We start from the raw sequence: 12,255 nt of genomic DNA on the forward strand, positions 1-12,255 counted from the left end.
CTAGTTTATATTCCACGGACACACTTGTTTCGCAGATTCCTTTCGTGACTGATGTGCAGCTCAGCGAGCTGGAGAGTTCTTCTTCAGGTGGTAGTTCGAGTCTGATTTTTGCCCGCCCAGTATCATCCAGAGCTTCGTCGGCACAGTCCCATTACTTTTCATCTACAGGACACTACGATATCGGCCCGTCTCCAGAGAAGTCGTTTGAAAAACCCAAAGTCAAAGATAACAAAAATACTAGTGATCGGACGCAGTTTGCGGAGTCAGGTTCGGGCACTTCGCCAATCTCTACTCTGTATGGTACACGATTGAGAGCGTTGTTAGATGAGGCGAGGAGCCGTTGATGTATGACCACTGCGAGAAATGGATGTACAATAATCTTCATTAGGGTGTTGAGAGCTGTGACACATATCATCCTACGGTTCCAAAACCAGTATTATTACAATCAAACAGGTGTTTGATGTTGGTATAGATAGAGCAAGGGGAAGCTTGAGGATTGTTCTAACCCGCCACCTAACAGCAATATGTAACAGTCATTCAGCGTATCGTAACGAGCCATTTGACTAGGCAACCACCCTCAAGGGGGAAAAAAACAAAGTCATAAAAAACAACAAATATAAATGTAAATGATCATGTCAAGAGGCTCACTATGAGTAACGCCATTGAGAGGGAGGTGAAATCTCAAAATTGATTCCTGAACGCTGGTCATTGATATCATCGAGTGACCATGCCACAGAATGTGAGGGCGCAATAGTGAGCCCCGAAGGGATATCTCCAACATGAGGTTGTTTGGTCATTCTATCTGAGCTGCCGGTACCTGGTAACGGTGCTATTGGAGTCTCTGACTGCACTGCCAAAGGCTCAGAGAAAACGGAGGCATGCGAAAAGGGGAACAGTGGCAAGCCTACTTCGAGCGGCTGCCGCTGGCTAGTCAATCGGACGATCTCTTTCATGAGACCCTGTAGAAGTTTTTCTTGGCGAGCTGTTAACATAGTAAGCTAATGAAGAGCTGATGAAAAGAAAAAAAATCATGACCCACTTCCAATGGGCGAGCGTGACCCATAGTTGAGCATTGCCTGTCTGTAAAACCTATGAGATGATAACCTTCCTAAACCGGTTAAACACTCTACCTTAGCACATTGATTTCGCCCCATACTTCTGCTTCTCTGTCTCTATCGTTAATCTCTATAAGATGTTTACAGAACTGTACTTGTATCACTGCAGCAAGGTACCAACAAACCTAGAACATGTTCAGAGTGGCAGCAAGACTGATGCAACAAGCACACACACCACAATAGTAGGATGTAAACGCGTGATGTCCAAAGAGGTCGCGGAAAGCATATAGTAGGCCGTGAGGATGGACTGTGTCGCACTGACACAGCGATCGGTTGATGTGCGTTGCATGTCATTAAAGTCTAGGTAGGGACTGTGAAGAGTGATGGAGGCACTGAAAGAGGAATAAATGAGATTACTCGATAGATGAGTTGAACGCCATCAAGGACGACCTACGCATGTGGTATGATGTGAACCATGTACAGGTCGGTGTCGAGAGCACTCCCACTTGGTGCATCAGTAACACCGTAGTTATTCCTGTACATCTGTGGTAGATTGCCTAGAAAGTTACTGTATACAAGGTCGTCAAGTTCGCCGAAACCTTGCAGCATATAAGGATTCTGATTCTTGCTAGGAGCCGTTGGAGCTCCCATATTACTGCGTACATTGAAATCCGTAACGCGCCCAAAGAGCATGATGGCTTTGATGAGAAGTAGGAAAGGGTCTGTGTACCTTGGGAAATGTGAGGTGAAAATATCCTCCCTGGACATGTCCTGGGGGTTACTTGGAATTGGTTGCTGTACAGATCATGAGCTCGAAGAATGACTACGAACCGTTATATATCTATACTCACCTCTGCCTCGAAGTCTTGACCACGTACGGGAAGTTCAGTCCCTAAGTCTCTCTCGTCAATGGCATGTAACCAGCCGCCAAAAGAGACTATACGATCAAATATGATGGTCATCCACCATGTCCGCCTCCTTGATTCCAAATCTCTGAAATCTTTTGGAGGAGGTAGATACCCTCCTGAAAAGCTGTATCCTTGCGTGGAAAATGTCCCCGGATAGTTGAGGCGCAGAGGAACAGCAACGCGTGTTTGAAAACCAGCAAAAATCCATACCTCAACCCATCGACCCTCTTGATAAAAATACCATGCAAGAAGCACACAAGCCTGCACTACTGGAAATATATCTTCTCCAGTGGCCATTGTCTTGTCGATGTACTGTCGCGTTTTACTGGCATGGAACTCTGCGAATTGGTCTTGCCGCGAACCGTCGGGCATCAGGGTCACATTCCGAGAAGACCAACGCGACGCTGAGGCACACTAGATAAGATAAATATGTTTTATGCGCATATAGAAATGAAATTAATGAATAATTACTATGGCATGTAGTATGGCGGAATGAGGGAACGCTGGGTCCCTTGGGGGTAAGCGCATTGCTGACAAAAAGGATGAACGATGTAATATCCGCGACCCACACGGATCACTCTTGAAGAACACATCTATACTTTAGAACTCGTCAATAGGAAAGAGAAGCGAATAGAGTTTAAAACACAAACTAGTGGTCAAGAACATGAGGTTCTGGCAGATCTGGATTCCAACCTGAAAATAACAAGTCCATGAACGAGTCTGCATTGCTTTTACTGCCGATACCGAGAACTTCTGGGCTGTTTTTCTCATTCCGGTATCCTACTTCTGGACACTCTGCAGACGAAACACGGCCTACGTAGATGTCTGGTGAAGCTGAACTGTGAACGGGATCTGACAATTGACTGCCAGCAGGAGATAAAGAGTAGTTGCTGCTATGTAGGCTTTGATTATATGTACGATGTTGCGTGGATAGATGCTGAGGAGAAGTAGAACGTGATGCAATTGTCCGTTCTTGCAATTTTGATTTGAGTTGAACTAATGAAAAACAAACTCAGATCCAGTGTATGTTGCATATATGCGGGTGAGAATGCCACATACAAACTTCTTCCTCCAGTAGTCTAATTTTCTCCATGGGATCCGTGTCAGGTGTTAATGTTAAGCCTTCTACTGGATCGTAGATGCATTGTGGTTCTGCGGGGTGCCTAGGTTTAATTAAGTTTGGCACGGTCGCTGTGATGCAGGCTAGAGAAGTGGCCTACGCGTATCCGACAGGGGCTGGTACACTTGTTAAAGACTGCCACTGCCTTGTTTCTTTATTGGATTCAGAATCTCGACAATAATCAATCACCTTACTTTACACAGGTTCCGCAATGTGGACGAGCAGCATCGCATTTCTAGGACATAGATAAAGCCTCAGTTTGTGTACAACCGAGATACGAACCCGCTACGACTTACCAGCTTCCTCTTTCGACACGCACGACAGGCCTGAACAAGAAAAAGTTAAGAGAGATCTAAGACCTATGTAAAACCGCATACTTGATTTCTACGGAGAGCTGGACGACTTGATGGAGCTGTGGGGACCTTTGGCATTGTGGGGGTGGTGCGTGAGCAAGATTAAGAAAAGGTCAGCTTAGAGATTGTGCCGCTGTTGCAAGGCCAGATGGATAAAGAAAAATAAAAGGGCGGTAGGGGGATTGGAAGTGATTCCCAGGTGGTACAAGCCGTTAACGATCAGAGTGCAACTGTCACGTATACGTAGGAAGATGCCGAGGCGTGGTGGTGAACATGGTCATGGTTGCCACACTTGTATAAGTATTGTAGCACTGGTACTACCGTGGTAATTCTCGCTGATCTACCCCGGCGAATAGCCTCCTCGGACCCCTCTGCTCCTTTGACCCATCTCTTCTTTGCACTGCAGTGCAAAATACTGCGTACATACCGTCCTGCTGTGCTATTGACTGTAAGCAGTATTACCGTCGGCACGAATGGCAGTGTATATCCTAGTTCAGTTCATGTGGTCAAATCTCGGTGGCTGCTAATACCGTGATCAATTCGAAACTGGCCGACACATGTCAGTATCGCGGCAATATTCAAGCGGTTGTTTGTTGCTCGTCTAATCCTACGTTTCTACCGTACTCGATGCGCAGCGCTCAACTACCGGAAAAGCTGGTATTATCGGAAGTGACTGCATGGAACTTTGTTCATGGTATAGTTATCGGACCACTCCTAATGGGGTATCGTGGGAGTACTCATTTGTTGGGGTAGCCCTTGACCGTGACCTGTACGTTATGTAGTAAGCCATTGTATAAAAATTTGGTCAACTTGTTCTCAAAGGCAACGTTCACGTTGCTTGTGTTCGTCTCGCAACCATGGACGCACTTTTCGTTCTTTTGGCTAACGCGGTCGGTGCCTCTGTCGACCAGATAAAGGTAGGTCATCTCAAGCAAATGACAGAATAGAACAAAGCCTCACGGTTGCTCTATGTTAGCTCATTTCATGTCTCCTAGTTGCATATCCTCTTGGAAGTGTATTCATACGCATTCCATCTTCTCGGCCCAATTTAAAGCATCTCTTTAATATATGCATCACGCTTTTCTACTTCTTCCCTGTTCTCAATCTTTACTGGGGCTTTGCGCAGTTACTTGGGAGTGTTCTAGGAACTTATATAATTGCAGCCAGTGTCCGTGGTCCTCGCATGCCATGGCTCGTATTTGCGTGAGCTTCCTTGCTTTCAACGTTTCGTGCAATTGTTTATCACTTCAGATAGCTTCGTCATGGGACATTTGACCATAAAGTAAGCATTGGGGATCAGGACTATTTTCGCAGACTAACCTATAGTATACATAATATAAAGCCACATTATACGCGCCATCTACAACTTCAGTTACGAGACAGTCGAAATAACTGGACCTCAGATGGTTCTGACTATGAAACTCACGACATTTGCTTGGAACGTTTGGGATGGCAGGCGAAAAGCAGAGGTATGCATAAACTACTCCAATCGACGCCACATGGGCCTGAATATATCTCTAGGACTTAGACAAGTGGCAGTTGGAGAAACGAGTAGTCAGATACCCTACTCTTCTCGAGTTCCTTGGTTATGCGTATGTACTTTATTGCTCACCTAAATCTAACTCATTACAACCTTTGCATAGTTTCTACTTCCCGGGTATTCTCGTTGGACCCTATCTAGATTACGCATCGTATATATCTTTGATCGACGAGACTCTGTTCACATCTGCAGAGAGCAGCAGAGTCGGTGTAATAACTCAGAAGCGTGCTGTGCCCAATGGAAGGAAGCGCGTGGCGTACCGTAAGATGGTGACTGGCCTCGCGTTTTTAGGTCTTTTCGTCGTCTTTGGCCCCTCTTTCAATTACAGTGTGGCCATCACGCCTTGGTTCGTCACCAAAGGAATCTTCTATCGGTACGCTTTGGCATTCCAACGTCATTTTGGCCGACTAACATTCGCCCATAGAATTGCTTACTTCCAGCTATGTGGACTGGTCGAGCGTTCAAAGTATTATGCAGTTTGGACACTGACAGAGGTAAGATCTTCATCATTGTATATGATACCTATCGCGAACCGTCGTATTCATAGGGAGCCAGCATCTTAACTGGGTTGGGCTTCACGGGATATAGCCGGACCGGAGAATCGCTTTGGGAAGGGGCAGCCAACGTTAACATCCCGTTGATCGAGTTAGCGCCCAACTTCAAGGTCCTTCTGGACTCGTGGAACATGAAAACGAACGTTTGGCTTAGAGAGTGTATCTACAAACGTGTCACACCTAAAGGCAAGAAGCCCGGTTTCCGGAGCAGCATGCTTACTTTTGCCACCAGTGCTTTCTGGGTGAGTTACTCATATATCAACCCTCTGATATGCGACGGCGTGTTCGAAGTCTTACACATTGCATACAGCATGGTATTGCTAGTGGTTATTATCTTACGTTCATCTTCGGTGGATTCATAACGACTGCAGGGCGTCTTTGCCGTGCGAACTTCCGTCCCCTCGTATTGCCTCCTGCAGGCTCGCCAACGACTACTATTAAGCGTATATATGACATCCTTGGCACGGTCGCATCGATCATGGTTTTGAACTACGTAGCAGCTCCGTTCATGTTGCTTACCTTCAGAGACTCGATGGAAGCCTGGCGGCAACTCGGCTGGTATGGTTTCTGGATGGTCGGACTTACGCTTGTCTTCTTCTATTCTGGTGGATCGAAGATCTGCAAGAACATGCAGAAGGTTGAAGGAAAGAACGCTGGAAATGGCAAGAACAGTCGACCACAAACACCTGGTCCCTATGTTGTCCCTCCCATGGACTCTGCGGTAGCTGAAGTTGAAAAAAGGTTAAATTGATGCGGTTTCCCTCCGGAATAGTTTCACGATACGTAACATAGATCACATTTATACCGCAGATACGTAATTGCTATGCTACTCATCATGATGTTCGAGCGATGTGTTAGAGCAGGCTTGCTAAGTGTTGAGAGTTGCAATGGAGGTTATAGCTTGAGGTGTTGACATTCTGAGAAAATCTAACTGCTAAGTGGTTGAGTTGGCTTTCCATTCAGGTAAAATGTGGCTGATCGCGCATTCAAAGCAAGCGTTATTGTAGCCTGCGCTGTATAGCCTATAATTCTGGCCGGTACATACATACTTCAGTCAACATGCACCCTCTCTCTGGCAGCGACGATGGAAATCATGCCGTTTGTGCGTGTGAACTGAGAGTCGACATGGGAGTTGTTGCAGGAGGTCGCTTTGAGAAGCTCGATATCCGCGTGAATAATTTCACGGCAGAACAGATCGAGGTCGAGATCGTTCTAAAGTAAGTGGTGAGTAAATGCCGCAGTAGTGTGGAAGTTTGTACTACATACGTCATCATAACCTACACTCTCGTGTATTAGCAAGAGTATGGAAATTGCGGAAGAAAATGTAGACTTGCCGAACGGTTGTTCTATCTCTTCACCTGCAGCTACGAGACCGAGATATATGAACGCTGCAACGAGCACACCAGCTATAGTGTGCCATCTAAATTGGTCCACAAGCTGGAAAGGAAGGAAAAATAAGTAGATCCAGACAGTACTGAAGTTGAAAGGCAATCAGATGGCAGTTTGGGTGCCCAATCTCCTAGATTTAAACGCACTGTTTAATATGAACCGAAAAGACCCTGATCAGGTACGTTCGTCAGCAACCGCCAATACTGAAATAACATGAGGGCGAACAAAGGCAATGGTGTGGTCAGAATTTTTTCCAAGGCTGAGAATATACCAGTGAGCATCGTGCACCACCACACATGGAATCGATAATACCTGATAAACTACTTTCAAAACTAGAGATGCAACCATGCATTCCTCCCAAGCTGGATCCTGTCAAGGGCATTGTACCATATGGTCAACAACATAATTTGTAACGCGGTATATTAATTACCAGCGGTTTGTCTCTCTTCCAAAACGGCGCACCAGTCGCTCAAGCATCGAAGAATTTCTAGCGGGAGATTCTCCCCACCGCCTGCTACTCGAGGGCGGTGTTTTGCGTGAGTACGGCGGTCTGAGCTTTTCAAACCAAATATCCTCTTGATCCACCGCTCGATGGAACTAAAGAAACTTTCAAAAGGTATAAGTTCCGCAGATATGCTTGAAAATAATGTGGCCTTGGCATGTAAGTTAGATGGTAAGATCGTATGGTGGTCGCCATGCGAGGACGTAAAAGAAAGTATTGAGGGTCGGCGAACTAAGGTGCGCGAACGAGTGCTGAAACTAGTTTCGGAGCGGCCAAAGGTACCATATGCATTGATGGGAACTATACTGGGCTCCTCAATGTCGTTAGTGGGGTTAGTGGGACCACGTTTTGAAAGCAGACGAGAAGTAGAGCTGCTAGACACTGTAGCATCTGAGGGAGGTTGTAATGTTGGCGATTTAATTACGGCGGGATCTTTAGGATGAGGTGCATGATGCTTTAGTATGTGGTTTAGTATTTTGTATGTTCGATGAAAAAAATTGGTCTCACACCGTGGAGTTGATGGACCAGAGGGTATAAGTCTTCGTAGTAGATCCCGACTTCGCCTGTTCAATGGAGTTTAGTGCAAAGTGAATCGAGCAGTATTAACAATACCCACCTCGGAGATGATGCTTCAATGCGACGACAAAACTTCACGCAGAACTTTAGAATTTCTTATTTAATGCGAGAGATTTCGTTACATACGCTTCGACCAAGTCAAGTGCGAACCTCTTTTCGGTCATGACAGTAAGTATCTCCTCGGCAGATGCCTCTGTGCCTAATTCTTCTAAGGATTTGGAGGTAAGTCGGGGAGGGACGTGAAACCAGATTAAGCGAGAGAACGATCGTGCTGTGCATGTAACATCGGACCACGAGCTCCGTCCCATCCAATAGCGGTCGTAACTGTTTGTCAAGTCGGGTCAGAATGTTTCGAGTCATACAATACTGCCAAGTTATGGGTGTCTTACCCACTCGAGGCGCGATATGATATCACGAAACCGATGACGAGACCTGACAAGGAAGTCGATCAAAATTAATCCAGCGAGTAATCAAGAATTAACGCACCAAGCACAGTGAGCAGGACTGGAGGCAAAGCTAAATTATACTTTGTTTCCAGACTTAGATACACAACACCTGCGTGTGTCACATGAGTGAATTTCGTGCAGAGGGTTGAGAGATGGCTTGCCAGCAGCAAAAAGGGTATGCAACAGGACGGCAGGCCAAATTCTGTATATCTTCAACCCAACTCAGCTTGCCATTTCTGTCCGTTGATATAACCATACTTACCACTGTTCCACGACCGAAGGTCCAAGACATAAGAGTGCGGGTGGGCACCAAGGGTATAAGGACATGATTGTCCTGCTCTGACGCGGGTAATAAAACATGATGACCGGTAAAGGAACGTTTAGAGCTGTGAGGCGCCGCCATATTCGCTGTCGAAACTCGACAGAAAATGTCAGGCTGGGTATAACCAGGATGAGATACCTAGTATTGTTATAAGCAGAAGACAACAGATGGGAACATTATGAAGCTGTGGAGTTATGTATATGTCGCGATGGTACTATATGTCATAAATAGAGGCGCGGTATATTTATGCACGGCTTGATCTATCATGATAGACTACGTTTCCAACACGGATGCATGTTTTCGCACAACGCAGCCAATTGCAATGATAACCATCTCAGATATGATAGATGCATGTCAATGCGAATTTGCGAAGATATATGATGAGGCATACATAGCAATAGAGCCTAAAAGTGGAAAGATTGTATTCGTAAAAGTATGACCCATAGTGCATATAGCAAAACCTCGACTCGACATGCCCTCGTACCGACTCCACGTCGATTTTGTTTGCTTCCTTATACCTTGAAGCCACGAGACTTTCGGCGACCACGAGCACGCTCGAACTAGGAACATTAACATATAAACTTGCCTATAGAGTAACGAAAAGCAAGGACATACTTTGCGGCCCTTGGAGGCGGTGTAAGGTTTCTTATGCTTGTGAGGACCCATGCCAAAGTGCTTGACGGCCTCACGAGTGTTCCTCTTGCCCCTCAACAAGACAGTGTTGGAACCAGTAGGTGCCCTAAGGGCGAGCTGGTCCAAGGTCAACACCTCACCGCCAGCATTGAGGATGCGCTCCTTGGCACCACGCGTGAATCGCAGAGCAGCGATAGTGAGTTTAGGAACTTCGGTCAGGCGGACATCATCGGTGACGGTGCCAACTTGTACGATGATTTTTGATGCGAGGTCTGGTGTAGCCAATGTCTCCTTTGTGATTCTTGACAGGGAAATAGGAGGGCGGTTGATCTTGGAAAGGAACAAGCGGTGAAGGATGACCTAAAACTCTAGATTAAGCACATAAGCCCGGACTGCACCCAAAGCAAATTGACCTGGTTGAAGCTCGAATCCGTGCGACGGGCCAGGAAACGGTAGAGCTAAAGCACGTATGAGAAAGGCATAATGCTTTTTGGAGAGGTTGAACGCACCTTAACAAGCAAAAGGAGGTAAGGATCCTCGCTTTTTGGGCTCGTTCGGTTCGATTTCTTGACGTGATGTGCCTTGATGTCGATACCCTGTAGATGACCATCGTTAAGAAGACTATTTTGTCGCTGGCGACGACGACGAGCTCACCATCTTGGTCTTGCCGGAATGTGCTGTTTGGGTATGTTGAGTCGCGGAATCGGAGGCTTGTTAAACTATGCAGCACCATAATTTTGAGTTTTGATCGCGGGCTTTCATTTCTGAATCCGCAACAAACAGAGGCAAACTTCCTTCTCAACCTGCAACCACCATGGTGCGTCGTTTTCTAACCCGTGCTTGCTGTTGTAGGCAATGTTGGCTAACCCTAAGCACAGTACGGCGAACCAGCTGCTCCTCCTGTAGACCCCTATTCGGATGCTTACAATGCTCTCCCGCCCGCTGCTCCAGCTTTGCAGTCGGACGCGAGAGACCGTGACCTCCCACCTGCACGAGGCCGCTCTCGCTCCCGTAGTCCTGCTCGTAGCAACGGCGGCTTTCGAAGCCCTTTCCGACGTAGGTCTCCTCCTCCCAAGAGGCCTTCTCATGCTCCAATTGTACGTTGATCATCTATTAGCTCCTCAAAAGCAGACATCTCATGTTGCGAAGCAGGCGCCCAATCCTAGCAACGTGCTAGGAGTGTTTGGACTCAGTATCCGTACTCAGGAGCGTGACCTGGATGAAGAATTCAGCCGGTTTGGAAGGGTAGAGAAAGTTACCATTGTATATGATCAACGAGTATGTCTCTGTCTGTTTGTTGCAGGTGAACGGTACTAACTCGCTTAGCAGTCTGACCGTTCTCGAGGATTTGGGTTCATCAAGATGTCAACTGTTGAAGAAGCGACACGTTGCATTCAGGAACTGAATGGTGTGGTGTGTATTATTTCGGTGCGCCTTGTTCGACACTGGCTGATGGTATTTTCAGGACCTCAATGGCAGGCGCATTCGTGTCGATTATTCAGTTACCGATCGGCCTCATGCTCCGACCCCCGGCGAGTATATGGGTCATCGGCGTTCCAACCGGGATTCGTACCAGGGTGGCGGCGGTGGAGGCCGGGATCATCGTGACTCTTTCAGGGATTCTTTCCGCGACCGTGACCGTGACCGTGACTACCGCCGTTCCGACCGCGAAAGAGACAGGGATCCCTACGGTCGTGACAGCAGGGACTGGCGCGAGAGGCGTAGTCCCCCTCCTCGAAGTGGCCGTTATTCACCTGATTACAGGCGTCGCAGGAGCTATTCAAGAAGTCCTCCTAGGGGTAGCAGCCCGGCACGTAGGGATTATGACGGACCTGCAGGGAACGGTCCCACGTCCGTCGATGCTCCTTCCCGTTGGTGAAGATCCCCAAGTCAAGTTAGGTAGAGTGCTTAGCTGCATTCTTTGCGGTTCAAGATGGCGAAGGCTAGGGCAAGAGGTCAAATTTTTATTCAATTGAAAGAAGAGGTTCATGGCGGTCATTCCTCCTGCAAGCCCCAAGTGTTGCAAAATTTTCTCGTTGTTTCCTGTCAAAAACAAGGACCTGGTCTCAATTCGATATAGCACAGAAACACAAAATTCAAGTTGTCAAGTAATTCTCGTCTTCCCAACTTTCTTGCTTGTAATCGTTCCGTTGCATTCGTTTCGTTTTTCAATCCTCTACTACGTTGTTTTGTTTTGTCAAGTTCCACACAAGATTCATTATTTGGCAAGTTGATGAAGGTTGAAAACCCTTGGCAAGAGAGGCACTATTCAAGCTTCCAAGTCAGGCAAGCCATAGAGCACTCAGCTCTGAACATAAGGACAAGCTCTACCGAACAAGTCATTTTTTCAAAGACGTTGTATGGTCAAAATTGCAAGCTGCAGAAGCGAATAGTGAAGATGCCCCTATCGTAACCAAGCTTATCTGGGAGTGGTTCATGCACGAAGTGCCCACTACAACCCCGCTTATTATGCGTACACAAGTCCGTGTTCAGCACTGCTCGGATGATTGCTGACAACCCTAGGCTTTGGTTTCTTCGGGTAAGGTTGCAGAGCGCTGCTCGGATGAGGGAGTGGTCATACAACCCCTCTTTTCCGATGTTTATTTGTTGGGCTGTTGTCAGAGTTGTAGTGTATGGGACTCAATGTACGAGTACGATCTATATTTTTTATCATATCCAATTTTCTTATTTCTTGGTTCTCATGTCTGCATGACGACGAAGTCAAATGTCTCAAGGATAGAGTATCTCGAACTTCAGTTTGAAGTACATAATTGCGCCAGTTTCAAACATGTATAGTATGTCATAGTAAGCTGGTATCCTGTCATCATTTGTGGTAAATGATAATCTATTCAGCGGT

At 46.7% G+C, this 12,255-nt stretch overlaps 6 protein-coding genes across 6 annotated transcripts; 3 read left to right on the top strand and 3 right to left on the bottom strand.

The window, feature by feature from the left end:
* Positions 1-647: 647 nt before the first annotated feature.
* SERLADRAFT_366694 (uncharacterized protein) lies at positions 648-3,514 on the bottom strand (the record flags this gene model as incomplete). Its single annotated transcript, XM_007315197.1, has 14 exons — positions 648-807; positions 847-982; positions 1,040-1,080; positions 1,131-1,240; positions 1,291-1,447; positions 1,510-1,850; positions 1,907-2,377; positions 2,435-2,561; positions 2,614-2,959; positions 3,023-3,126; positions 3,184-3,228; positions 3,278-3,318; positions 3,380-3,409; positions 3,461-3,514. The coding sequence occupies 14 exons, from the start codon at positions 3,512-3,514 to the stop codon at positions 648-650; spliced, it is 2,163 nt and encodes a 720-aa protein (XP_007315259.1).
* Positions 3,515-4,214: 700 nt separating this feature from the next.
* On the top strand, positions 4,215-6,447 carry SERLADRAFT_460099 (uncharacterized protein; the record flags this gene model as incomplete). Its single annotated transcript, XM_007315198.1, has 9 exons — positions 4,215-4,353; positions 4,413-4,639; positions 4,692-4,718; positions 4,779-4,905; positions 4,958-5,028; positions 5,080-5,349; positions 5,401-5,470; positions 5,524-5,772; positions 5,841-6,447. 9 exons carry the CDS (start codon positions 4,294-4,296, stop codon positions 6,279-6,281), a joined length of 1,542 nt encoding a protein of 513 aa, XP_007315260.1.
* An 18-nt stretch (positions 6,448-6,465) lies between these two features.
* Positions 6,466-8,959, bottom strand: SERLADRAFT_460104 (uncharacterized protein; the record flags this gene model as incomplete). Its single annotated transcript, XM_007315199.1, has 14 exons — positions 6,466-6,742; positions 6,797-6,807; positions 6,865-7,004; positions 7,066-7,089; positions 7,145-7,178; positions 7,232-7,288; positions 7,350-7,875; positions 7,929-7,984; positions 8,038-8,069; positions 8,124-8,321; positions 8,387-8,429; positions 8,484-8,552; positions 8,605-8,653; positions 8,706-8,959. 14 exons carry the CDS (start codon positions 8,844-8,846, stop codon positions 6,581-6,583), a joined length of 1,542 nt encoding a protein of 513 aa, XP_007315261.1.
* Positions 8,960-9,277: 318 nt separating this feature from the next.
* SERLADRAFT_381487 (uncharacterized protein) lies at positions 9,278-10,055 on the bottom strand (the record flags this gene model as incomplete). Its single annotated transcript, XM_007315200.1, has 5 exons — positions 9,278-9,325; positions 9,381-9,758; positions 9,812-9,856; positions 9,908-9,994; positions 10,053-10,055. The coding sequence occupies 5 exons, from the start codon at positions 10,053-10,055 to the stop codon at positions 9,278-9,280; spliced, it is 561 nt and encodes a 186-aa protein (XP_007315262.1).
* A 157-nt stretch (positions 10,056-10,212) lies between these two features.
* SERLADRAFT_434943 (uncharacterized protein) lies at positions 10,213-11,277 on the top strand (the record flags this gene model as incomplete). The annotated part of the gene is made up of 5 exons (XM_007315201.1): positions 10,213-10,219; positions 10,272-10,495; positions 10,551-10,676; positions 10,728-10,811; positions 10,864-11,277. 5 exons carry the CDS (start codon positions 10,213-10,215, stop codon positions 11,275-11,277), a joined length of 855 nt encoding a protein of 284 aa, XP_007315263.1.
* A 254-nt stretch (positions 11,278-11,531) lies between these two features.
* SERLADRAFT_381490 (uncharacterized protein) lies at positions 11,532-12,165 on the top strand (the record flags this gene model as incomplete). Its single annotated transcript, XM_007315202.1, has 1 exon — positions 11,532-12,165. One exon carries the CDS (start codon positions 11,632-11,634, stop codon positions 11,809-11,811), a length of 180 nt encoding a protein of 59 aa, XP_007315264.1.
* Positions 12,166-12,255: the final 90 nt, after the last annotated feature.

This window comes from Serpula lacrymans (assembly GCF_000218685.1).
Source record: "Serpula lacrymans var. lacrymans S7.9 unplaced genomic scaffold SERLAscaffold_4, whole genome shotgun sequence".
Taxonomy (NCBI): domain Eukaryota; kingdom Fungi; phylum Basidiomycota; class Agaricomycetes; order Boletales; family Serpulaceae; genus Serpula; species Serpula lacrymans.